Below are 26,590 nucleotides of genomic sequence, written 5' to 3'. Positions count from 1 at the left end.
TTTGTTTACAAGGGAGATATTGGGGAGAGAGGAAGCTGAGAGCAAAGAGCCAAAGATAAGGGGGCTGAAAAAGCTGTGTGTGTGTGTGTGTGTGTGTGTGTGTGTATTGATGTTGGACCAAAGGGCGCTACCCATACCAAAGTGCCACCTTGTTGGTCTGCTCTGCACCCTCCCCAGTTACACAGTGCAACGTCAAGTCAAAGGGAAGCCACGCTTGCAAAATTTGCTGGTTTACTGTTTGCCGTCTTTTAATCCACAGCATAATGAAGAGTTATGAGGGAGCACATTTTTTACTTATGTTATACTTACTAGGATCCAACAGATGAGGTGCTTTCCTTGTTTTTTTTTTAGTTCTTGTTGCCGCTTGCTTGGTTCTTTGTATTCCCATACTGGTTAAAAAGACAACTTTGACTTTACATCAAAAGGTTGGGAAAGTTGTGGGTGGGATTCAGAATGAGAATCAATTTAGGAGTCACAAAGACCCTAATGCTGTAAGGGATTGGGGGCAGGAGGAGAAGGGGACGACAGAGGATGAGATGGCTGGATGGCATCACGACTCGATGGACGTGAGTTTGAGTAAACTCTGGGAGTTGGTGATGGACAGGGAGGCCTGGCGTGCTGCGATTCATGGGGTCGCAAAGAGTCGGACACGACTGAGCGACTGAAGTGACCTGAACTGAGACTCAGGCGGGTGGCAGTGGGCGGCGACGGCGGGTGTGGGGTCTTGTCGGCGGGTCTCCGTTCGCGTCTGCAAACGTGAACCAGGAAGCAATGACGGCAAGCTGAGAGTATCCTGGAGCGGGCAGCGGCGGTCACAGCGCCCGCCTGAGAGGCGCGTGAATTTACAAACTCCGGAATCCCAGGGCCCCGGCCGCCCAAACGCCGGCGGCAGTAACCTGGCGGCGCGGGCTCGGGAGGGCCCAGGCGAGCTCCACCTCCGGAGGCGCCCGCTGGGGCCCGGGGAAGGGGGCGTGGGCCGGGCCTGCCTCGCGGCCGCGCGGCCAATAACCGGCGTCGCCCCCGCCACCTGCCCCTACCTTAGGGGGCGGGGTTACCTGGACCCCGCCCCCCGCGGCTCGGGTTCCCAGGCCGCGCTTCCTTCTCCCCTCGTCCCGCCCCCGGCGCGAGGCCCCGCCCCCTTCGAACCCGGAGCCCGGGCGCCTCGTGATGTCACGGCAGCTTTGATACAAAGAACCCTTCGGCCCACGCGGGTCTCCCGGCAACGGGCGCGGGTGGGGGCGGGGCCGGCGCCGTCAACTGGTGCCGAACCCGGCACGCAGTCTCGGCGCGCACCGGGCTGTTCCCTGCGCTCGGCCGGCCGCTTCCCGGTTCGCCCAACCGACCCGCTCCCGCCCGTTTCTCTCCTTTCTGCAGCACACCGACCCGCGCGCGGCCGGACGGGGATGCGCACCCCGCCAGCCACCGGGGGCCAGGTAAGCGGCTGCCGGGGCAGGGGGAGGGCTTGGGGCTCCGACGACGCGCACCTTGCCGGGCCCGTGGGCCCGGGACTGGGGAAGTTGCCGGATCACGGAACTTCGCCCGCAGTCCGGGCGCCGGCCACTTCCCTGGGAGGGTCCCTCTGGTCGGGGAGGTCCGGTTACCTGCGCCTGGGTGCGCTGGGCCGCAGGGGTGTAAGTCGCCACCCCCGACCCTCTCCGGCTCCCTGGTGCGAGGGTGGGCAGCGGTGGCCCCGAGGCGCGAGGAGAGGCGGTCAGTTCTTCTAGGCGCCGTTTCAGAAGGTGTTTAGAGGGGGATCTAGTGGGCTGGAAAGGAGGTTTGTTTGCCCGGACTCCTCCCTTGGGACATCCCCCGCCCCCGCCTCCCACCTCGGCTCCCAGGGCGCCTGCCCCTCCGGGACCAGTGTTACCCTAGCTCCCTGCCCTTGGCCCTACTGAGTCCCAAAGCGGGCCGTCCACGGGCGAAGTTTTCCCGTAGCTCTCGCAGGCTGCACGGACCCTGTTCCCGGGCTTCCCTCATCTTCGAGGGTCTCTGCTAGACAGGAGGGAGGACCAGCCTAGTTTGGGGTTTGGCCCTGCCCCTTCCCAGCCGAGAGGATACGGAGGCCGGACGTGTGCGCGGGCTCCCAGCTCCTAGTTCTCAGGGCCCCAAGAACCCGCAGGTCCGCCCCGGTAGTCGTGGCAGTTGTCACAGCCGCTTCTCTCTGAGGTCTGGGCGGAGCAGGCTTGGAGAACCGAGTGAGAGCTGTAGGAACCCTACGAAGCCCCGGACTTTATTTCTTCCCGTCCTTGCTCACCCTCCAGGGTACCTCTTTCCACATGTCCCCTTCTCCCCTGCTCTCCTACAGATGGCTGGAGGGGACACATCTTTCAGCCCTGAGGGACATGCCAGTGTTCCTTGACTGATTTACAGGCCGCCTCCTCAAAGGAGAGTGAGGGAGGTGGGCTTGGATACTCAGCGTGTGGGACTTGGGTGGCAGCCCGCTGGGCTGATTCCTGGTGATCCACCAAACCTCTGTCCTCCCTTCCTGGAGCCTGGTGCTCATCGCGGGGGCTCCCGGGAAGGGACACCCCCGGGTCCTTTCCTTGGTGAAATGTAGTTACAGTGAGGGCTGGGAGGAGGGTCCCAGCTGGTGCACCTCAGAACCCTGCAGCAGGGTTCTCTTATCTCTCTCTGTAACCATCTAGCCCAGCCTTGGTGGAGTCTTAGAGTCACTGATTTTGACTGGCAAGTCACTGGTCTTGCCACCCACTCGCCACCAGCTTACTCCACGACTGTCCCAAGCCTTACCCTACTCAGCTGACATTCATGAAATGCTGATTTTGTGCCCAAGGGCTATAAACTCTGGACACTTTCCACCCCTCCAGGTGTTTGAAGGCTGTTGGGAGGTGGGGGACTGATAATCTGGGTCCAGTTGCTCCCTGCCCAGCCCTGCCCTGCCCCAGCCCTCAGGGAGGAGTTGATCTGGCTTGTCTCCAAGGTCCCTGTGACTTCACCCAGGCCCCTGTGTCCCCTGTGGGATTCTTAAGTAGGAGGCAGTACAACTCGGGCAGATGCCAACTGGGGAACAGCTCTGTAATTTGGAGACCCTGGCTTTGATGGAGACGGTGGGGCAGATGACTAAGGCAGGCATGAGATAAGACTGTGCCTAGAGTATGGACGGGACAAGCCGGACCAGGTGAGCAGGCAGGAGGCGTGGCCTTTGCCCCAAGGAGGACCAGTAAGAGAGACTGCCTGGAGCCTGTCCTTGGAAAGGACTTTCGTTCCGCTGAGGGCAGAAAGAAGAAATCAGAGTGCCTGGAGCAGCCTGCCCTGGGGAGGCACTAGGCTTCAGCAGGAGAACTGCTGGTTGGTGAATATTCTCCTGTCCTCCACCCTCCCTCCTTCCTGGCCTCCCTTCAGAGCCTTCAGGCCCCTCCCCAAAGCACACTGGCTGCCTCCTGGCCTCCCGGCCCCTTCCCCTCCTGCAGGGACCAGCTAGCCCCACACCCAGGGCTTTCTCTTCAGCTGCTCGCCTGGAGCCCTCTCAGCTCTCACGTGCCAGCACCTTCCTCATTCCTCACCACCCTGGCTAGAAACTTATTTTCCTAGGGCTCCAGTCCCTCCTCTGAGGTGGCTCTTGTGCCAAGGGATGTTTCACAGCTGATCCTGCTTTAAGGGGCTTCACAGTTTCACTTTTTTATTTATTTTTTAAATAATTTTATTTATTTATTGCCTGCACTGGGTCCTTGTTGCTGCATGGGCTTTTCCCTAGTTGCACAGAGCAGGGGCTACTCTCTAGTTGCGGTGTGCGGGCTTCTCCGCGCGGTGGCTTCCGTTGTTGCGGAGCACGGGCTCTAGAGCACAGGTTAAGTAGTTGGGGTGCACAGGCTTTGTGGCTCCGTGGCATGTGGGATCTTCCTGGACCAGGGATCGAACCTACATCTCCTGCTTTGGCAGGCAGATTCTTTACCACTGAGTCACCAGGGAAGCCCTCACTTTGCCTTTTATATTTTAGGTATAGATAAGAGAAGAGGCACGCAGGGGGAGCAGGTGGAGAGAGGTTCCAAATAAAATAGCAGATGAGCATTTCTGGGAGGTAGGCACCTCAGGGACCCAGGACCTTAGATAGGGGGCAGGGGGACAGCCTGGGCAGAGGGAGCCCACCTCCCTGTGCCCCCCAGCACAAGGCTTATTGCCTTTGGATGAGGAAGCATCTCTGGCATTGTCTGCTGCCTGGCCTTGGCAGTGGGCACAGTGCCTTGGTTCTGCGGATCCCTGGGGGTGGAGGTTTTTCTCTGTGACTTGACCCAGCAACTGGGCGTTGATGGCATCAAGTCACTGGCCTCTTCAATGGGGAGGACCATTCAGGGCTTCTACTGCCTGGTCCCGCAGCTGGATAACCTGCCCACAGCCAGCTGAGCACACGACAGGCTTGTTGATCGGGCAGGCCCACCTGGCATCTGTCTAGACATTGTGTGACCATGTCCCCAGGCTGTGGTACACGGTCTCCTCCTCTAGGTGGTTTCCAGGGCACAGATCCTTCCCCATACCTATTCCCCCAGCCTGCACCAAGCACATTGCTGGGCCCAGGCAATTCCTTCATTCAGCAACATTTGAGCATCTAATTCGTGTTAGAGTCTGTGCTGGACACAGCAGTGAACCCAGCCGACAGCAGTCCCTGCCTTCAGGGAGCTCACTGTGACAGAAGAGGACAGGCAAACAGGGAAAACCTGCAGCGTGAGAGGTGCCGGGAGAGAAAGCAGGGTCCTGAGGAGTGCGGGGAGAGGTGTTTTTAAACAGAGTGGGCAGGGAAGTCCTCCAGGAGAAGCTGGCCTCTGACCACAGAGGCCCGAAAGTAGGCCCACGGCTGATGAGGTACACCCACGGACTTGAAGGGAGGACGCCGAGATCAGAGACAGAGAGAGACCGGGGCAGGTGTGCTGTGCCAGGGGCTAGCCGGGGTGCCAGGAGGAGAGCAGCCGTGCAGCTGAGAACGCTGCGGGCACAGATGCGTTTCAGTGCTCAGTCCTCATCTGGCCCCTGCTGTCGAGGGGTGTGGACGTGAAGGCGTTCCTGGGGAGAGGTGTGGGACTGCGTGGCCATCTCTGGGACCGATGAGCCTGTCCAAGTAAATGTGGAAACTGTTCTTGTCAGGCTGTTGTTTCCATTCCTCAAGTCAATACCAGCAAAACCCACCTGGATTGTGTCCATAAACGCTGTCGAAGCTGGTGGATCACGGTCGGGACTGTCCCCCCTGCCCCCGTCCCCACGGGCTACTGCTGCCAGGGGTGCGGCAGGCACAGCCCTCAAGACCTGCAGAGAGCTGGCAGCCCTCGCTCAACCTCACTCTGGCTGCCCCCCGCCACCAGGGCTCAGCTTCCTCATCTCCTCCTCCGGCTCCCTGATTTCCCTTAGCTTCCTCTTCACTCCCTCTACCCATGGCCAGGTGGCAGCTCACCTGTGTGCCCCGGTCTCCTTGGGAGCCCAGCAGAGGCCCTCACGCACCTGGGCAGCAGCCTCGGGCTCATCTCTGTAGAGCTGAGGGCCCTGATGGTGAATGTGTGTGTGAAGTGGAAGGAGAAGCTGGGTATCCAGAAACCAGTGCATCCTCCAAGGGGCACGTGGAGGTCTGGGGGAGGTGGGGTCCCAGTGACCTTGACACAGCTCCTTCTGGCAGATAGTACAAGTAATACTGACTTTTCTAACCCCTCTTCTTGACTTCCTTCAAGAAATGGGAAGTTGCCCGACTCTTGGACATATTTTTAATTGATTCAACCTGCTTCGTCTTTCCAGACAAGTGGGTTCTTCCCCAGCAATGTAAACATGATTCAAATGAAAACAAAGCTCTGTAGCAGTTATTATTAATATCTGCAGCTCTGCTCATGGGTGCTTTTCTCTTTTAAGGGATTGAAAAGAGGAAGGCCTAATCAGAACGGGAGTGTGGGAGAGTGGGTGGGAGCTCGCTCACCCTTGAGTCATCTTTTATCACCCCCACCCTCCTGCGCTCTGCAGGCCTAATTTCCATAGAAAGGGACCACGTGCATTTCATGTAGCCAGTGCTGTCTGCGGTGGACCAGGGATCAGAGAGCAGAGAGGGGTCTTCTGTCAGCACCAGACTTCAGTCTACCCTTTAGGATAGGAGAGACATAGGAGCAAGTTTCTTCTTCTTGCTCACCCATTTTCCTGGGAGAAATACCTGCCTCAAAACACAAGTGCTCAGCACCCAATGCCTGTTTTCTTAAAGCAGGAAAAAAAGTGTTACAGCCAGAAAACACCTGCATCTAGATCCCTGGCTCTGCTGCGTGAAGTTCTTTGGGCAGGCTACCTCAACTTCCTGGGCTTCCCTGGTGGCTCAGTTGGTATAGAATCCCCCTGCCAATGCAGGAGACCCAGCTTCAATCCCTGGGTCGGAAAGATCCACTGGAGAAGGAAATGGCAACCCACTCCAGTATTCTTGCCTGGGAAATCCCTTGGACAGAGGAACCTGGCAGGCTACAGTCCATGGGGTCGCAAAGAGTCAGAGACGACCTAGTGACTACACTACCAACCGCTATCTTGACTTCCTGAGCCTCAGTTTTCCCACCTGTAGAATGGGTGTGATAATACTATCCACCTCATAGGGTAGTAATGCAGATAACATGAGCTCCTGTGACCTGCAGTACCCAGAGTGGGTTCTGAATCTTGCTCCGTTGGCACCTGGTGGATGATTAGGTAACTAGGGCCAGCATAGTGTGGTCCCTGAGAGCCTGGGCTCCGGAGTTGGGCTCTCTGGGTTCAAGTCCTGGCTCTGCCAGTTGCTGTTTGTGGAATCCTAGGAAACTTACTTAACTTGTCTGTGCCTCAGTTTCCTTGTCTGTGAAAAGAGAATGATGCTACTACCTCCCTCGCAAGGTGGTTATGTGGATCAGATATGTAAATGTATGGAAAGCATTTAAAACAGTGCTTGGCATAAGAGCAAACTTATTTTTAGTTCTCTCAGACTTCTGCTGGTTTGATTCTTATGACTGATAGCCATAGCACCTAACCGAACTGCTTTCTATTTTTACTTTTTGGCTGCATCTTGTGGCGTATGGGATCTTCGTTACGTGACCAGAGAGTGAACCCTCACCCCTTGCATTGGAAGCACAGAGTCTTAACCAATGGACCGCCTGGGAAGTCCCTAACAGAACTTCTTGCAGGGAGGCTGTCAGCCCCGAAACAGGAAGGTGGTGGGAAAAACTACACTACCAGAGGACGGTTATGGGAAGAGCAAGATTGCACGTCCTTAGCCTCTGTGCTTTTTTTTTTTTTAATATAGTTTCACTTTTTGTCGCTAACTTAGATTTTTTTTTAATGTATTTATATAGGGCTGTACTGGATCTTCATTGCTGTGTGGGCTTTTCTCTAGTTGCAGAGAGTGGGGGCTACTCTCTAGTTGGGTACGCTGGCTTCTCAATACACTGGCTTCCCTCGTGGCGGAACATGGGCTTTCGAGCCTGCAGCCTTCAGTAGTTGTGGTGCAGTGGCATGTGAAGTCTTCCCAGACCACGGATCAAACCCGTGTCCCCTACATTGACTGGTGGATGCTTAACCACTGGACCACCAGGGAAGTCCTCCTGTGCTTTTAAATAAACCAACGTGGCCTTAGCAGACGCCGACTCTGGGGTTGGATGAAATAACTGCCGCCTGCCGAGAGGCAGTCTGTGAATGAGATGCAGAGCGTGTTCCCAGGTGCCAGCCATCTCCAGGGCTTGGTGTGGGGGTGGGCCTGGCGCTTCCTCCCAGAGGGCTGCCGGCTTTGCAGGGCCGTGGCCTCTCTACCCAGGAGAGGGGGTCTGCGCCTCTGCCCTTCACCTGGGGCCTGCCTGTCTGTCCACCTATGCTCAGCTGGAAAAGCCAGCTTAGACCTGGGCTGCCCGCCTGCCGCTGCCGTGCAGTCCCCGCCTTATTGAAGCACTGTGGCTCTGGCTGGTTGCAGGCCCCAGGAGACCGGGAGAGGGGCCAGTGGCAAGGTGTGGGCTGTGCAGCCACCTGGCCACATCGAGTGATTGCCCTCAGGAGTTTTCCAAGGAGCAGACCTGCCTGTCTCTCCAGCTTGGTTACTCGGAGGTCTGCAGCACCTCTGAGGCAAAGCTGGCCAGGCCGGCTGGCCAGGTGGGTGGTGGTCAGGACAAGCTCTGACTGACAGTGTTGAGTAACCTTGAATTGGTGGCCTGGAAAAATGAGGGTCCTCGTTGACAAGGCAGGTCTGGCCAGCACATTGTTGTGTGATTATCTGCACGAGTTATTAGCAGAGAAGGAGCTCACATTATGGGTGTGTGTGTGTGTGTGTGTGTGTACGTACGTACGTACATACGTGTATGCACGCATGCATGCCTGGAGCTGTCACCTACCCTTCTCTGAGCATACACACAGCCAAGGAACTGGCTGAGTCCCTTTCCCCACTAATACTCACACTGTATTTTATAGATCCTAAGACATACTTTTTTTTCTCACATTTTAGCGTCTCAAATTGCTGTGTGTCATACATTTGTTGGTGTATTATAATTTGACAGTGCCATCTCTTAGCATACTTGAAATAATGGTGCATCTTGAAATCAAAGGCATCTTGAGTTTAACGAAACCCACAAAGTAGGTAACCTGTAGAGGTCTTATTAGTGCCCAGTTTCTTGAAGGAAGGAAGTAGAACCACATTATAGTGGTGGGAGGATTTATGATGTGACATCCTGATGTGGTTCAAGGGAATGAGCTTGGAAACCGGGCAGACCTGGACTCAATTTCCAGCTTTATAGCTCAGAAGCTATGTGATCTTGGGGAAGTAGAGCAACCTCTCTGAGCCCCGGTTCTTCCTCTACCAATTGTGGGTCATGGCTCCACAGCCATCAGGATTGTACGCTGTGGCTGACAGTGTGGCTTTCGCTGTTCCTCTCTTGCTGGGTACTGACCATCTAAGGTCACAGTGCTTCCTTCCGCCTGGGTTGAAAGGGAACATGAAGGCAGCAAGTGGGTCCTTGGCCTTCCGAAGATAACAGATGGAGCTGGCCTTCATTCCCTGGCTTCTTGACTCAGTGTATAATCCTTGAACACATCTTTTCCTTCCTCCCCTCCTCCTCCTCCCACTTTGCCCAAGTTTTCATTTTCACATGTGTTTCCTTTTAGCAATTTTCTTGCAAATCTCTCTCCTCTCCCTTTCTGTAAAATCTTCCCACATGTAGCCTCTTTGAAAAGCTCCCTGTGCTGGGAGAGGGGAGGAGGCTACACCCCGTTTCCAGGATGGCACAGGCCCCTGGAGCCTCAACAGACGGTAGTCAGTGGTCTAGTTTGCTGTGGTCCCTGCAACCCTCAGCTCAAGTCCAACTTCTGATGCCACCAGCCCGGCTAATTCCTGTTTCCATGGCCTGCAGAGCTCAGCCTGAGAGGCTGCTCCAATGCTAAGTGATGGACCCTGCCATCGCCAAGAGTATTTAATATTCCTGTACCTTCCTTGCTGTATTGAAAGCAGACCTTGTTCAAATCCTAGTCCCGAGGGCTCTGTGACCTTGTCAAATTGCTTAACCTCTCTGAGCCCCGGTTTTCTCATCTGAACCATGGCTGATGCTCAGAAACATCGAGCATGTGCTAGGTGCCTGATAGATGTCTTCTTTCCTGGTCTTCCTCAAATGTTTAAGACCGTTTGTGTTTCTTGAACTGGGTGCCAAGGGCTCAGGGAATGCCCGCCGACAGTGTCACTCCAAGTAAGTGCCCTGAAATAGCTGGAGGGGTCCAGGGCAGGGAGGAGGGCGGTGAAGGCACGGGGACCCGCCTGTGTAAGCGGGATGTGATGGGTGGGCTGGCTGGGCTGCAGGGGAGCGAATGGGGTGACCAGTCAGTACTTGGCACAGTACTTGGGGGTGAAATTAACAAGGTGGGGGCTGCTCACTAAGCGAGGAGCAGTTCTGAGGGAGCAGCAAGTCGAGATTGAGCTGTCTAGCTGAAAGTGGGCCACGCTGAGCTGAGGAGCTCAGATGCTGGCTGGAGGGAGACTGTCAGAATGGGCTGTGGTCTTTTTTTGTTTTGATATGTATTTGGCTACACTGAGTCTTAGTTGTAGCACTCCAGATCTTTGATCTTAGTTGTAGCACGCGAGCTCTCGATATGTGCGACATCCAGTTCCCCAACCAGAGATCAAACCTGGGACCCCTGCATTGGGAGCACAGAGTCTTGGCCGGAAGTCCCCCGGCTGTTGTCTTAGACCTTGTTTTCGTCAGCGGTCTCCTCTCTGCCTCTCTTGAGATCCTGATGGAAAGCCAGTAGCCTGACTTCCTCCATTTTGCATACGGTGTCGGGGGTTCGCAGCCCTACCCTTGATGAGATCTGAGGGTGGACCTCGGTTATTTGCATGTACCAAGGGGTGTAATGCATTTAACCAGACCTAAGAGACATGGAGATGCGGGTAGGGTAGAACTCTGCTCAAAAGGAGCCCATATCAGCTGGCGCAGCGGCTTCTCTGGGGCCCCCAGGAGGCAATGCTCCTGGCTTAGTTTGGAGGGGAACCAGTGGGTTAGCTGTGCTAAGGCTGGGAAAGAAAAAAACTGCCTACTCAGTAACGCCTTCCTCCTTAAAATGGTACATAAGGGGCAGGGGAGGTGAATTAGAGGACCCAGCCTGGCGTGTGCCTCTTTGCCCGGTGCCCCAGGGAGGGTCAGGGGCGGAGACAGGGCTCGCTGTGGGGAGGGCGCCCCGAGATGGCTGGGGGGCTGAGGGAGCCCGGTTCAGGGCTGGGGGTGAGGGGGGATGTGGAGAGGGGGGAGGGGCTGGCCTCCCAAATGCGGTGACTTTCTAACTGGGGGCTTGTGTAGGGACAGGCATGTGTGGCCCGGGAGGAGTTGTGTTTCAGGCAAGAAGGAACAGCACGTGCCAGGACGTGGGGGGTGAAGCTGGACAGGAGCTTGGGGTATGAGGGCTGGCAGTGTCCTGTCCTGGGGCCGTGGGCGCTGGTCTGAGGAGTTGGGACCTGGTTGTTCAGCAGCCAGCGGGGAGCCCACAGGCTCTGTGAGGGGGACTTGAGGGACTTCTGTGTCCTGGACTCCCTGGGCGCCTCTCACTTCTGCGCCCCAAGCTCAGTGGTCGGACCTACTGCTCTCCCCTGTCCCCACTGCGGGGTGGGGGTGCCTGGGAAGGGAGCTGGCTCTGGCCAGCCGTGCGCTGGTGGCCCTGGCACTGGGCTGCACCCCTGGAACCTGAAGCTTGGGTAGCTGAACCTGGCGGAGGCCATAGGACCAAAAGGAACCGCTGGACTGAGCCTGCCGGGAGCTCAGTCCTGCTGGGGACTCTGGGCTGATGGAAGGTGCTGGAAGGTTATAAAAGCAGGGGGCCTCTGCAGTGTGGGGAGGGAAGAAGTTATCCTGTCATTGGCCAGCTGATCCCACTGTCTGCCCCAGGTGCTCGGTCACTAAGTCATGTCTGACTCTCTCTGACCCCATGGACCGTAGGCTCCTCTGTCCATGGGATTTCCCAGGCAAGAATACTGGAGACGGTTGCCATTTCCTCCCCTGTCTGCTCCAGGAGGATGAGTCAAAAGGAGCCTTGGCTGTCGGCTGTGGGTGAACCCTGGCACCTGCTTGGACTTTCAAGGCCCAGGGGTTTCTGTGGCAGAGAGGGAATGGGGTAGGGCTGGGTAGGTACCCTGCCTGGCTTTAGGCTGTCAGCCCTGCTTAGGTTGGATGGCATCACTGACTCAAAGACCATGAGTTTGAGCAAATTCCGGGAGACGGTGAAGGACAGGGCAGCTGGGCATGCTGTAGTCCATGTCCAGTTGGGCACAACTGGACAACTGAACAACAGCAACTGCTTAGGTGTGTTCCCCCAGAAGGTCGTGTCATTACCTTGTCTGAGGGCGCCCTGCCGAAGGGAGTGCCGCTGGGCCCACCTGGTGGGCTTGGGGGTGGAGAGCTGGCCCCTGGTATCCCTTCCCCAGCATTCACTTTAAACTCCTCTTATCAGACGGGAACACAGGGAGCCCCCAAGACAAGCCCCTCAGACTGCTGTGGTGTGAGTAATTAAGCCCTCCCTTCAAACAGCCACATCTTTAAAAGCTATAATTTGTAGCCCAAAATAGCTGCCTGCTTTGAGAGCCAGGAGAGCCCTTGATGCACCCCCCCACACCCCCCAACGTGCACCCTGAGAGTTCTCTTGACGTTTGGCCCTCCACCTCGCCCACGGTTTTCTCAAGGAGAGCTGTAGAGACAACAGCTGGTGGGAACTGGGGCTTCCCGGTGGGCACTTGGGGAAACTTTTTTGAGAATTTAGAGGGGCCCATGGAAGTTAGGGTTCTTGATTCAGGTTCCCATGGCTGCTCCTGTCTGTGTGATGACAAAGCGGCCTAGAGGGAAGAATCACAGCATCACTTGAGGGCAAAGTGTGGATTAAGTTCTCTGGCGTCCTTATCTGTAAGGAGGAGACAGTATTTACTTGCAGGGATTTTAGGGGAAGGAAATGAGACCCACCCCCACAAAGCATGCAGCAGACACGGGCCAGGTAGCCAGAGCTGCCTTGTCTTACCTTCCCGGCTTTGCTTCCTCTCTGGTGTGGTTCCACCTGGCTTCTCGCAGTCACTTCTTGCCTATGGATTTGGGGAGGTGGATGCCAGGGACTCAGCCAACAGGAAACACCTCCCCTGACCTGCAGCCTCTCCAGGCTAACATGCCTGGAATTCTTGGGGCTGGCCGCTGGGTTTGGTTTCCAGATGTGGAAGCAATTTAAGTTCTGTTTTCATAATCCCCAACAGTTTGCCTCCAAAGTCCACGTTCTCACTTGAAAATCAAGACCTTTGGCTTGACTTCAGGGGCAGTAGGAAGGTTGGATAGCCTGTTTGAATTCTTTTTGTTCAGGAGGTGGATTCACTAGGGTGCTCAGATCTGGGACCCTGGGCTTTGCTGGGACAATTTAAACCCCATCAAGAGCTTGGTCCCTGCGGGAGCAACAGCTGACCCTTGACTTCCCTTGTGGGTTCTCCTTGGAGGTGGGTCTCTTAGCCAAACTCAGCTGCAGTATCTGCCTGGCCTCATGGTCACTGACGATCATTGACCTTAGACACCCAACCCTGGCGGGGAGTGGAGCCTCTGGTTCTGGTCATGGCAGGAGCAGGCTGGCATCACAGCCGAGCGGGGTGTCCACGTGTCCCAAGAGTGGCAAAGCGCCCTCCTTCCCAAACTGACCACAACAGAGGGAAGAAGTCTGCCCTGGATTTCAAGCAGCCAGAAATACTGCCTGGCGTGGAGAAACTGGTAATATCCTGCTCAATTACTGGGCACTGCTGGCCACAGAGGTGGCCTGGCCCAGGGTTAGAGGCTCTGTGGGTTCCAGGGCTAACTGCTGATCTCTTGTCAACCAGTCACTATTTAGAGGAAATAACTTTTACATTTATGTACTATGTACAGTTTTATAGGCACACAAAGATTGCTTTCGCAAATTTTAAATGCCTGTGGTTGAACTGCATACACGCTTCTTTAAAATGAAACTATAATTCCTATGCTATTGAGAGAACACAGGAAATGGAAATAATTTATTTAAGATCCATATATAAATAGTATTACAAAACATCATCCTGATAATTGTAGATTCACCAGGCTTTCAGTATCCATAAAATAGTTTATTATCATTTTTAAAATATTCATTTGGCTACACTGGGTCCTAGTTGCGGCACTCGGGATCTTCGATCTTCATTGTGGCATGCCATATCTTTAGTTGCAGCATGTGGCATTTAGTTCCCTGATCAGAACCTGAGCTCCTTGCATTGGGAGCTCGAAGTCTAAGCCACTGGACCCCCAGGGAAGTCCCAGTACAGTCTCTTTAGAAGCAGCAGGACCCCAAAATGGTCATGGAAGAGAAGCCAAGAATTTCTCTAAGGAGAGACCCCTCCCAACCCGCCCCCCCCAAAAATCCCAAGTTTCTTGATGAGGTTCTGGAGACCCAATAGTTAGTTCTCTACAGAGGTTGCATTGAATTGACCTTGAAGGAATTTGCTCTTATTACCTGGATGAGAAGGTGGGTGGAGAACGTGGACCTCGCTGAGGGGTGTCCTCACAGGCTTCCTGGAGGAGGAGGAGGAAGGTGTGCTAGCTTGCCCGGGCCACAGTGACAGTACCGCACTTGCGCATCTGAAGTGTCTTTTTTCACGGTGCTGCTGGATTGCAGGGTCCAAGATCCAGGTGTCCACGGGGTTGGTTTCTTCTGAGGCCTCTCTTGGCTGTTTTCTCCCTGTGTCTTCACGTGTGTGTGTGTATGTATGTGTACGCGCCTCCTAATCTCCTTATAAGGACACTGGTCATATTAGATTAGGGCCACCCTTATGACCTCATTTTTCATTTTATTACCGCTTTAAGGACCCTGTCTCCAAATAACAGTTACATTCTAAAAGACTGTTGGTTAGGGGGGTTGGGCAGACAGAATTCTGCCCAGAACAGAAAGTTTCTCTGAACGGTCCTCCAAGGGTGGAGGAGGTGAGCACAGCCTCCATCCAGAGAGAGCCTGAGAGTGGGCAGCTCTGCCTTCAGGTAAAGGCCCACCATCGATGAGGGGCCCTTCCTTCTTGTAGCCTGAGCCACCCTCGCCTCTGCATCTGGTCATTTGTAACCCAGACTGCTCGCCCTCAGCTCTTGTCCTCGAGGACTGGTTTTATCTGAGGAGGTTGTGCTGCTCCTCCAAGCTCCCTCTTTCTGCCAACCCTACCTTTTGTTGCTGTCGAGTCACTAAGTCGTGTCCTACTCTGTTGCGACCCGTGGACTGTAACCCGCCAGGCTCCTCTGTCCATGGGATTCTCCAAGCAAGAATACTGGAGTGGGTTACCGTTCTCTTCTCCAGGGATCGAACCCGGGTCTACCTGCATTACAGGCCAATTCTTTACCGTCTGAGCCACCAGGGAGACTTCAGAATGAAGCAAGGCATTATCAAAACGAAGGGTATTTCTCCTTCGTAACTAGATACAGTTAACATATCTAGTGAAATCAAGCATCATTCCCTAATATCACCCAACTTCTATTGATGGTTCATATTCCAGCTTCCTGTTTGTCCCCAAAAGAGCCTTTACATCTCGGTGGTGTTGCTTGCTTGCTTGTTCCAACCAGGATCTAATCAAAGGTAATGTTCAATGTTTATGTCTCTCGGTTAATCAAAAACAGTAGTTCTCCCAGTATGGCCTAACAAGAGATCCAGCATCTCCTGACAAGTGGTGAGAAATGCACTTAAAAAAAATCTCTTTCAACCTATCAAAATGCACATTTTTAGACCTCACCCCAGACCGACTGAATCTGAAACTGATTCGATTTGAGTTTCAACCATCCACCCCGCCCTCCACATGACTCTGGTGCACATGAAGTTCGAGAACCACTGGTCTAGAAAAATCCCCCTCCCTCTTCTTATGACATTCTTTCTTGGAAAAGACCAGGCCAGTTGTCTTGTAGAAGATGCCACACTCTGACTATCTCCCTGTGGTGATGTGTAACTTTTTCCTCTGTTGGCTGCTTTCCCGTTTAGCAGAGGTTAGGTTTTAAGTCTTGATTAGAATTAAGTGTTTTGTAAAGACTGTATGGTAGGTGATGCTGTGTCCTTCATACTGTAACACTTCGGGAGGCCAGTGTGTGGTTTTTCCTGATTAGTGGTGCTAGGTTTGATCACTGCATTAAAAGGACAGTAGCCTATTTTCTCCGTAGTAGCAGTACTAGGGGTGCAGTGGGGATTTCAGTAATCTGTAGGGGGATTCTTTGATATTGTGCAGGTGTCCAGATCTTCATCAACCTTTGGCCTAATGGTTTTATTCTACAGCTGTTGGGTGTAATGTTCTGTTTGTGTCAGGTCAAACTTGTGTTCACATCTTCTGTCTCCCTTGTAATTCTCTTGTTTGCGTGCTCTATCATTTACTGAGAGAGGAGTTAAAATCTCCAGCTTGTTGTTCTAAGTTTTGCTTTGTGGCATTGTTTGTTTTGTCAAGTCCCACAACTTGTGGGGTCTTAATTCTCCGACCAGGGATGGAACCCTGGGCCCAGCAGTGAAAGCTCCGAGTCCTAACCGCTGGACCACCAGAGAATTCCAGTGGGCCTTGTGTATTTTGAAACAATGTTTTTGGATGCATAAATGCTTAGGAGTGTTACATCTTGTTAAATTGATTTGTATTGTTTTTTAATGTCCTCTATCTCTTGCCTTAAAGTGTATTTTGGTATTAATATAGCCCCTTCAACTTTTGGTTGGTGTTCGGGTGGTATATCTTTTTTCTACCCATCTGTGTCCTTACATTTAAACTGTGTCTCATAAATGCCATGCAGTTGTTTTTTAATCTGATCTGACAATATTTGTCTTTTTAAAAAACTTTATTTTTGGCTGTGGTGGATCTTCATTGCTGCTTGGACTTTTCTCTAGTTGGGGAGAGTGGGGGCTACTCTCCAGTTGCAGTGTGCCAGCTTCTCCTTGCAGTGACCTCTTGTTGCAGAGCACAGGCTTAGTAAATGGGGCACACGGCCTTAGTTGCTCTGAGACGTGTGAGATCTTCCCGGACCAGGGATCGAACCCATGTCTCCTACATTGGCAGGCGGATTCTTCACTACTGAGCCATCAGGGAAGCCCCAATATTTGTCTTTCAATAGGATAGTTTGTTCCATGTTATTCAATAAATTACTGATATGGTTGAACTCTTTATATTTGGTTCTCTTTTCCTCCCATTTTCCTGAATCCTTTCAGGATGACTTACGTGTCCCCCTATTCCATTTTTTTCTCCATTAGATTTTTAGCAGCAACTTTTTCTTTTTCTTTTTTAACATACATTTTGACATGCTCAAATGTGTTCTTGGAACAAAGTGGGGACAGAAGGCTCAGAGTGTCTCCTGGGCAGGGAGATGGTGAGGGGCGTTTCCAGGGGGTCCCAGGGTCTGACCCCTTGCCCAAAGAGCCAGATCTCACTGGCCCTTCCTACAGCCCAGACTCGAGTGCCACTTATGCCCATGGATTGTCCCTCCACGGACACCCAGAGCCCAGGTGCCAGCTGATTGATTCAGTGAGTGCTGCACTCCGCCGTGAGCGCGGGCAGCCTCCTCTCCTTGTCAGCAGCCTCCTGGGAAGTCGTCCTGATCCTAGGGGTGGAGGGTGAACTTGGACCCGGGGGAGCTGGTTAGCAGATCTGAATGGACACAGACTGGTCTCCAGCTCTCAGGCCAGCTCAGCGAGGTCCCGCGGCCTTTGGGGCAGACAGGACACGTGGGTCAGCTGGACAAAACACGCCTGGCCAGTGCCTGGGTGGTCACTGCCGGGATCTGCCTCAGACCCCCCTGCCCGCCACTAACCCTCAATGCCTGCGGTCCCTCTGCTCTGCCCTTCCGGGAATTCACCCACCTCTCGTCCTAGTTTGGCTGCCAGAGGGACCATCGGGCATCCTTCACTTCTAAAGTTTTCCTGGGAGCTGTGTCATGCCCCCAGCCCCTTCCGGTACACTCGGGGGACCCTGCTTTATCAGCACTGTGTGTTAGAGGGAGGGTGAAGAGATCGGGCCGAGACACAGCTCGAGAGTTGAAATCAAAACACTGAGTGAAAGGCAGTGTGGGCTTCCACATCGCCTCCATCGTGGTGGTATGTGCAGTCGTGGACCACCTCCTCTGACCACCTTGGCTTTATGTAAGTGCGAGGTCTTGAGAAACATGCACATGGCTTTCTCTTCTGTTCGTTACCAGTCTGAGACTCCACCGCTGATGGGGGCCAGATCCAGGACTGAGCCAAGTCTGCCTGAGAGCCTCAGTCCCCACATCTGCAAAATGGTCTGGTTTGATACCTCCCTCCAGAGGGTGATGTGAGAAGCAAACTTTCTTAGTGTTCTTCACTTGAGACTAATCATAAGCTCCCGAGGAAACCCAGTTATCCCTGTGGTCCTGCTCCCAGGAGGTGCGGATCCACTTTATGGTGGAAGTAGTCTGGCAGGTGGGGCCTCCCATGTAGCTTAGTGGTAAAGAATCTGCCTGCTATGCAGGAGACGCAGGTTTGATCCTTGGGTCGGGAAGATCCCCTGGAGAAGGAAATGGCAAGCCACTCCAGTATTCTTGCTTAGAAAATCCCATGGACAGAAGACCCTGGTGGGCTACAGTCCACGGGGTCGCAAAGAATTGGACACAACTTAGTGACTAAAGAACAAGTGTGGCTGGTGGGGGCGTCTACTCTGAGATCCGCTCCCAGAGGCTCCTGGGTGGGAGGCCAGTTGAGGGTGGTCTTGAGCTGCCGGTGACACTCTCCCTAAAATGAGGGTTCAGGAGGGGACCCGGGAGCCCCTGGCTGGGAGGAGACAGCTTGAAAGCTGCTTTGGCTGCCCCACTGCCCCCTCCCTGGGAGGGGGGTTAACTAGAGGGGACTCTGCTCTATCCCCGGGGCTGGAAACGTGGAGTCTTATCTGTCTGCCTGATGTAGCCACCCCATCAGAGCGCAAAGCTTGAGCTCCAGAGCCTTGATCTCACAGTACGAGATCAGTCCCCAGGGCTGGCTGAGATGGGTGATAACCTGTGATAGTTCGGTGACCGGGAGCTCCCACTTTTGTCTTTGACTCTGATGGGGACGAGTTGAGGCCTTGTATCTGAGTCAAGGTTGTTTTTGTTCAGAAGGCAGGGCTAAGGCACCAGCCTCTCTGTGTGGACACTTTAAATCCCCCTTATTCCCACCCTCGCCCCTTGGATGGCGCCCGGGCAAGCCCCTACTAAACCAGAATCTCCCATCAGCCCCTGATGAGCGCCGACTGCCTGCAGAGCCAGGCCCGGCTTCAGGGCAGGAGTTGTGGCCACCAACAGGGGTCGGGGACCACCTGCATCGCTGCTAATGGTGGCTGCCAGCATCTCTGCATGATGAGAGCGGCTGAGCCACAGTGGCGAGTAGGGGACCCCCACCCAGGCGACCTCATCCCTTCCCCGTGCACCTTGGGCGTTGACACCAACGAGTTAACTCCTTAACCTGAATTTTCTGCCACCTGCAGGAAAGACCCAGAGAGACCCTGACCCAGCCTGTCATGGTTCCTGGGTGGCCAGCTGGGAGGGTGAGGAGGGATTCGGTCCCCTGCCTGGCCCCCCAAGCCCGCTTCAGCCTCGTTCAGACAGCAAGCTGGCCTCTCCCCCACTCTGGGCTTGGTTTGTGTCCATCTCTCCCCCCCATACCCTCCCTGCAGGGGTTCCACGTGTGCCCACTGGTGCCTGGCAGCAGGGGAAGCTGGGATGTGCCCACCCAAGCTATTTTTACCCGGCCCTGTCCCCACAGAGCTGTTTTCTGGCTCTGTTACTGCCCGGGGAGCAGAGCCATTGCCAGAGCTGGGGGTGGACAGCCAGAGCTGCGAGCCTCCCGGACTCCCTTGCCCAGGCAGCATCTCATCCTGACACTTATTAAAGGGTGTGATTAGTGTGCGGAGAGATCTTCCAAGACAGTGGGCAGATGACGACCTCGTGGGAGAAAAGAGGCACCTATTTGGGGAGCAGTCTTTGTACTTGGGAAAGTCTGGCTCCCAGAAGCTGGACCCAACCTGCATTCACCCTGTGTGCTGTCGGAGTCAGAGGGAAGGTTTGTGGGGACTGGAGTGGGGCCACTAGGCCTGCAGGCGCCCCGACTGCCTTCTCTCATTACAGTGAAGACAATAATAGATTTTTTTTAACACTTTCTGCTTAGAATGGGCCTCCCTGGTGGCTCAGACAGTATAGAATCAGCCTACAAAGCAGGAGACCCAGGTTTGATCGCTGGGTTGGGAAGATCCCCTGGAGAAGGGAATGGCAACCTGCTCTAATACTCTTGCCTGGAGAATCCCATGGACAGAGGAGCCTGGAGGGCTGCGGTCCATAGGGTTGCAAAGAGTCAGATGTGACTGAGCAACTAACACTATAGTTTCACCTCGGCTTAAAATAGGTACCAACTCATTTAATCAGTCCTAAGTGTTAACCCCATTCTATGGATGGGGAGCCAGGATTTGAACCGGTCAGTCTGCCTTCAGAATTTGCTCCTCACACCGCTCTGCCCCTCTGCTTTACTGTATTTCTGGCCCCTGTGCGGTGCGAGGCTTTGTTCTAGATTCTTCACGGCAGTCTCGCCAGGCAGGTGTTTGCACCCCTGTCTATAGATGAAGCTCAGAGAGTGAGCAGCTGGGTCACAGCCACCAGCAGCCATGCTGGGGTCGGCTCTCAGGGCTCCCATGCTGGGCTCTTCCCAGCGATCCATCTGCACCTCGGTTTGGGTGCACTTGTCAATCACCCACGCTGTGCGCTCTGTGATGCTGATTGTGGGGGTTCACGTGTAGAAGTCCTCATGTTTATCCCCTTAAGGTCTTCCCCCTTCCTGGGGAATGTGGAAGTAGGGTCACCTGGAGTCTTTTAGCTGCCAGGAAAATGGGCTGGGATGCTAAGTTGCTTCAGTTGTATCCGACTCTTTATGACCCTGTGGACAGTAGCCCACCAGGCTCCTCTGTCCATGGAATTCTTAAGGCAAGAATACTGGAGTGGGTTGCCATTTCCTTCTCCAGAGGATCTTCCCAAGCCAGGAAGGGAACCCAAGTCTCCTGCATTGGCAGGCAGATTTTTTTTTAACCACTGAGCCACCTGGGAAGCCCCTTGGGCTGGGATGGGGAGGGCCAAAGAAAGTCGTCCATCTGGGCCCCACCACACCCCCTCAGAGCATGGACAGTGGGGTGTTGTTGGTCCCTCCAAGGCTTGGAAGAGCCCCACTGATCCTGATGCTTGGCCTTGTCATCAGCCATTGATTTCAGCTCATGCCAGCTTCCTACAGAGGAAGAGGTGATGTGGGGCCTGCTGGTGGGTGAAGGCTGCTCCTGAGATTGGGGTGGCGGGGCGCCATGGGCAGACTGTGTGCCTCTGGGCTCCCACTTCCAGCTGAGGCCAGCGGCATCCCGCCCCAGCGCAGGACGAGGGCGGGGGGAGCAGACGCTGGTGCTGCAGACCTGTTTGCTCAGCCTTGGGCTCAGAACTCTCCAGAAACCCCAGTCCCTTGAGGATGGCGTACCTCCTGGCCTCTGGTCTGTCCTGGATCTCACTGGCTAACTAGCCAGGGATCCATGGGCTGTAAGGACAGCTCAGCTCCTGCAACACACAGACCCTAAGAAGGGCCACAAATTGTGTTGAGTGGCTCATGTAATTGACTGAAAGCTGTACTAAGTGAAAAACAGAATTGCTGTGAGCGTATCCGTTGTTCACCCGCATGATCACTTGTCTAACCGGGTGCCAAGGCCCCTCAGTATCAGGAGAGCATCAGACCACACATTGTTAGCCTGGAAAAAGAGCAAAGTTCAGACTTCAGAGTCTTTGTGTCTACTGAGCGAATGTCACTTTCACACCATTGTAAAGTCAAAAAACCATAGGTCACAGCCTTGTCTAACTCAATGAAACTATGAGCCGTGCCGTGTAGGGCCACCCAAGACGGCCGGGTCATGGTGGAGAGTTCTGACAAAATGTGGTCCACTGGAGAAGGGAATGGCAAACCACTTCAGTATTCTTGACTTAAGAACCCCATGAACAGTATGAAAAGGCAAAAAGATAGGACACTGAAAGATGAACTCCCCAGGTTGTTAGATGCCCAATATGCTACTGGAAATCAGTGGAGAAATAACTCCAGAAAGAATGCAAAGACGGAGCCAAAGCAAAAAAAAAGACAACAAAAAAAAACCCCATAGGTCGAGCCATCATAAGTCAGGGACTGTCTGCCCTAGAAATGGTTTCGAAGTTACAATTAAAATTTCCACTTGCCTTGAGCAGCAGTTGTGGGTTGAACGAAGAGGTGTTGCTGTAGGGAGAGCAGCCATTTTCTAAAAGAAAAGGCTGGTGTGTTGAGAGGGTGTGCATGTGGGTGTGTATGGGGGTGCGGGGTTGAGGGTCTGGGATGTGGCGTGTCCGGAGCCGGGCTCCAGGTCTCAGCGGGGGCGTCTGTGGCCCCGGGCGTTCCAGCCCCTCCCACTCCCATCTCCCATGTGTGTCGATGAACGAGAGGAATCTTCATCCTAACCCCCTTCTCTCCCCGGAGCTCTCCCAGGGCTGTTGTGAGACAAACGGTGTGTGTGTGTGAGACAAGATGCTTTGTCAAGGGTGAAGGGCCCAGCAGCTGTGGACCCTGCTCAATCAGAGAGTAAAACTATGGCCAGGAGGTGGGGGTCGAGTTGGGGAGCGGCCCCTGTGGGGGGTCTGACCCTTCTCCTGCCTGCCCTCCTGTGGCTGAGACAGCCCACTCCAGGCCACTCTCTCCCCTCCGGGCAGGGCCTTGGGCCAGGTGCCAGGAGTGTGGGTATGTCTCCGTGGGACCTCAGGTGAGCAGGGGCCGTTCGTCCCCACCTGCGTCCCGTGAGTTGGGTGTCGGGACAGAGTGCCTGGCTGAAAGCCTCCAGCGAGGCAAACATGAGTTGGCCCTAGACCAAGCCAGATGCTTGCACACAGATGCTGATCTCCATGAGGCTGCCTGCCTGCCTTCTGGGAGCCGGCTGGGTGGCAGCCTCCTGGGGACCCCTGCTGACACGGTTCTAGGGGGAAGGCATGGGCGTGGGTGACTCACAGTCTGACCCCAGCACTGCCACTGATGCCCACATGGCCCCAGGCCAGACAGCGGTGGAAGGAGACCCGGCCTTCGGGGCCATGAAGACGGAGAGAAACGCCCACTTGCAGAGTGGCCAGGCCCCGCTCACGAGCCGCAGAGCAGGGGCTGTGCTGCCGAGTCTGGGAGGGTGAAAACCCGCGGGTGGGTGAACAGAGCTCACACCTTACTCCTCCGTGAGCCTGGCTCTCCCCGGAGGACCCTCGCCGGGTGACCTTGCACCAACCCAGAGATGCCCTGCTAGGGGGGCGGTAGGGGGTGGCATGTGGAAGTTGCAGCATTAGGCGGAGCCCCCGGGCTTCACAGTAGTAACATGCCCCTGGCCTGTGTGACTCGTCATGGTCACTGTGGGGTCTGCAAATCCAGGAAGCGTGGGTTGCATCAGTGATAGATGGAACCAAGTGAGCGGTGGTCAGAGGCAGGTGGGGGTCCTTTGCCCGCCAGCCGGGGAACTTCGGACAGGTTACTCTCTGAGCCTTGACTTCCTCGTTAGTAAAATGGGGATAGGAATCTGTGTCTCAAAGGGTCGTAAAGCCCAAATGAGATTATATGTTAACTCTCAACTCGGTCTCCAGAATTGAGGGGTGGTGTGTGAATGTTGGGTTTTCTTTTCCTACGGGGACACAGCTTTGGGCTTGCAGACAAGAGCTTGCTTAGGACATAAGATCTGTTAGGTTGGGAGCCCTGTGGGGTTGGATTATGACATAGAGTCAGACACAGCTTAGCGACTAAACAACAACAAAGGTGGAAAGAGCCACGTGAACAACAGGGGTGAGTTTAATTACACAGCCCCTCGGCCTCCACAGTCAGGGGTGGCTGGCTGCCTGATGCTGGCTTTATTGGTCCATCTGGTGCTCAGCCCGAGTCACGGCACAGGCAGGAGCCAGGCTCATTAATCACCATCTATTCTTAGCCCTGGCACGTCTTGGTGGGGACAGACCCCCAGGAGGGCTGCCTACTCACCAGCGGGCACAGCCATGCTGCTCGCTCACCACCTTCCTTGGATGTTTCTGATCCTGTTCTTGTCTGAGATGCCCCGAGGCTTTTCACAGCCCGGTTACAATTACCCTTCCTGTTGTCCTGGGGCTGGAGGAAGCACCTCTCACCCGGGTTCTGCCAACCCTAGCTGAGAAGCAGGCCGAAGAACCTGGGGGGTAGTTGACATCTCGGCTGGGAGCAGGTGGAGGCATCCTTAGGGGCAAAGGATCCTTTGGGGTTCCTACATCCTTAGGGGCAAAACAGCCTTGAAAAACGACTTGCAGAAAGCTGCCTCTCGGACTAGGGTAAATGCTGAATAAAACCAGGCCTCTTCTCAGACGGTTTTGGCGAAAGGTTTGGGCAGATCTTTATGGTGTGCTGGCATTGTGCCGGGTCGTGTGTGAGGACTGTGGGGACCGGTCCAAAGCTCAGGCTTGAGAGACCTGGAATTCTTGCTCCCCAGTGTGGCTGCGGTTGGATGGCATCACTGATTCAATGGACGCGCCCTTGGGTGAACTCCGGGAGATAGTGAGGGCCAGAGGCCTGGAGTGCTGCAGTCCATGGGGTCCCGAAGCGTCGGACACAACTTAGCGACTGGATGGCAACAGCAGTAAGGTGGCCGTGGCAGGGCCAGGACAGACCTGTTGCCACGCGTTATCCATCTAGGGCCTGCTGGGACACAGGGATTCCATTGCCATGCTTACACAGAGGCCAGAGCTGGAGTTCAGAGACAATATCTGACATGCCCAGAATCAAGGTGTTGGGGTGCGGGGTTGGGGGGGCAACCCTCATGCTCTGCTGATGTCCCTGTAGCATGCTGTATCACACTCTGCTAGGTCATTGTCACTGGGGCTGTGCCCTTATAATCCCCAGGAAGCCTTCTCCGAGTTACTTGGGTTCCTGTCCAGACTTTGGGATGGAGACCCTGCCGAGCGGCCCAGGTGCCCTGGACGATGCAGCTGGCCTGGCTGTGGCCCTTCTCCACGGATGGCGGTCCCAGAGGTTCCCACCCCTCACTGGGCTTGCTTAAGAGCCCCCGACACAAATCACGTGCCAGGGTCTCATACCCGAGGTTTTGGGGTCTCTGGCTCCCTGGCACCACCTGCCAGTCCCCTCCTGGCGTCCCTGTGGTCTGAGCAGCAGTGCTGAGCCCCAGGAGCCAGGCTCACTCACGCTGTCCCCTTCTGTCTTCCCCAGGGCTGCGAGGTGCCAGACCCCACCTTTGCTGATGGCGAGCTCCTGCCCACAGAGCCAGACTTCTTTCCCGAGGATGAGGACGAGGCCATGACGCTGGCCCCGCCCGAGGGCCCCCAGGAGTCGGACATGGAGGGCCCTGTGGAGAGCACTCGGAGCCTGGAGGGGCCGGTCGGAATTCCTGCTGAGAAGGATGCGGGTCTAGGAGGCCTGTTCCTGCCAGAGGACAAGTGAGTTAAAACTGCCTGGAGCTTCAGGCATCAGGATAAGGTGATGAGCATGGCCAGCCCAGAGATTTGGAGAAGGAAGCAAGGGCTTCCAGTATCCACTGACCAAACAAAATTGTCGGCTGTTTGGAGACTCCCAGGGACGGGGGAGCCTGCTGGGCTGCCGTCTATGGGGTCACACAGAGTCAGACACGACTGAAGCGACTTAGCAGCAGCAGCAGCGTTTGTACCTTTCAAGGAAAAGGCAATTTCCTGTTTCAGCCTAATGTATTTCCTCAGTTCAGGTGTTCTCAAACCCCAGCAGCTCTGGAAGTCACAGTCTTCAAGGGAGGAGGTGCCTTTGGAGTTCATCCGTGTTGTGTCCTGGGAACGGTCCATCCTCTGTGCCTGTGACCACAGCCCACGGACAGCCGGTCATGGGGACCACAGACCCTTTGGCCTATTGGCTAATCATTTGCTACCTGATCATTCTCGTTGTTTTCTGGGAGCAGTCACCAGGAGGCAGCCAGCAGTGGGTGCCAAGAGTTTTAGTAAAATTTATATAAGAACAAAGTGAGGAATATGACGAATGCAACCCCAGGCGCTAAGGAACCTAAGGGCAGATAAATAAGTAAATAAATAAAATAGGATGGGGGTATCAAAAGACTTGATCTTTGTCACTCTTTCATTAATACTGTGATGCCTGGATCACTGTTTCCCACTTTTGAGTGCGGAGTCTTAGAGGGTGGAGAGATTCTAGTTAATGAGCAACTGCTGCCCAGTGACTCAAGGGAAGATATATTTTGGTGATGCATTAGTTGCACTTCTTTGTTCTTAGGTTGTAGAGCAGGTGCAGCCAGCCCCTGACGCTGCCCCAGGCCATCCTGGGTCACCCGTGAGAGACCCAGGGCCTCTGACCCGTGATCTGTGGCGTCAGGGTTCTTTGGACAAGAAGTCCTCTCTATAAACATAGGAGACGCATCCTGCCTAGTAGCTCATTGTTGTTTATTTTAAAACCTCATTCATTGTTGGAACATAAGCACTTACACACAGCTTGAAAAAGGGAGGAAAAGTGAGAATGAAGGGCAGATAACTGACTTGATTCATGGTCCCACCCTCCGCACCCCAAGCCCTGTTGCCATTTAAATATTTTCATTTCCTGCTTTTCCTTCTTTTGTGTAGACCCATTGCATGCTTAGACTTATGCCTAAAATTTTACATCTTTTGTTTCTTTCTTAGTTTTAATTTGTGTGTGTGCGCTCAGTTGCTCAGTCATGTCTGACTCTTTCCCGCCTCATGGACTGTAACCATGCCAGGCTCCTCTGTCCATGGAATTTTCCAGGCAGGAATACTGGAGCGGGTTGCAGGTGGCTTCTTTACCACTTCGTGCCACCTGGGAAAACTTTAAAAAAAAATTTTTTTTTAAGTTTAGCTTTTAGTGTCTGTTTTTAAAATTTTTTTAAATTAAAAAAAGCTTTGAGTTTTAATTTTTTTCACATTATTGCCAATGTTTTTTTTTTTTACAAACCTTTCCACAACAGTTTGAGAGTCCACAGTTTCTGTGATCATTTCATTTACTGATACAGGCTGTCACTTAATAGCTATTTCAGTGTCGCTTCAATAAGCCTTGGAGTTGCAAGCAGTGTCTTGCTGCTCTGTGGAAACATCAATTTGGACATCTCTGGAGCAGAAACCCTTTCTGTGAGGAGATGTTGCCCTTAGGA

The 26,590-nt window shown here is 54.2% G+C and overlaps 1 protein-coding gene across 5 annotated transcripts in view; it reads left to right on the top strand.

The window, feature by feature from the left end:
- Positions 1 to 26,590, top strand: part of RAB11FIP4 (RAB11 family interacting protein 4) — a 103,985-nt gene that overhangs the window by 67,016 nt on the left and 10,379 nt on the right. Inside the window, exons 1-3 of one of the 5 annotated variants that reach the window (XM_061142854.1) lie at positions 1,212 to 1,433; positions 23,930 to 24,076; positions 24,664 to 24,890. In XM_061142854.1, coding sequence (XP_060998837.1) covers positions 24,065 to 24,076; positions 24,664 to 24,890 — 239 coding nt within the window. In that variant the 5' untranslated portion in view covers positions 1,212 to 1,433; positions 23,930 to 24,064. Of the gene's footprint in view, positions 1 to 1,211; positions 1,434 to 14,956; positions 15,037 to 23,929; positions 24,077 to 24,449; positions 24,469 to 24,663; positions 24,891 to 26,590 lie in introns of those variants that run through there. The other 4 variants (XM_061142855.1, XM_061142853.1, XM_061142852.1 and 1 more) reach the window with 4 other exon arrangements.

Source organism: Dama dama, chromosome 5 (genome assembly GCF_033118175.1).
Source record: "Dama dama isolate Ldn47 chromosome 5, ASM3311817v1, whole genome shotgun sequence".
NCBI classification, from domain to species: Eukaryota; Metazoa; Chordata; class Mammalia; order Artiodactyla; family Cervidae; genus Dama; species Dama dama.
The sequence above is the reverse complement of the archived record's forward strand: the minus strand, read 5'-3'. Positions and strand labels throughout refer to the sequence as shown.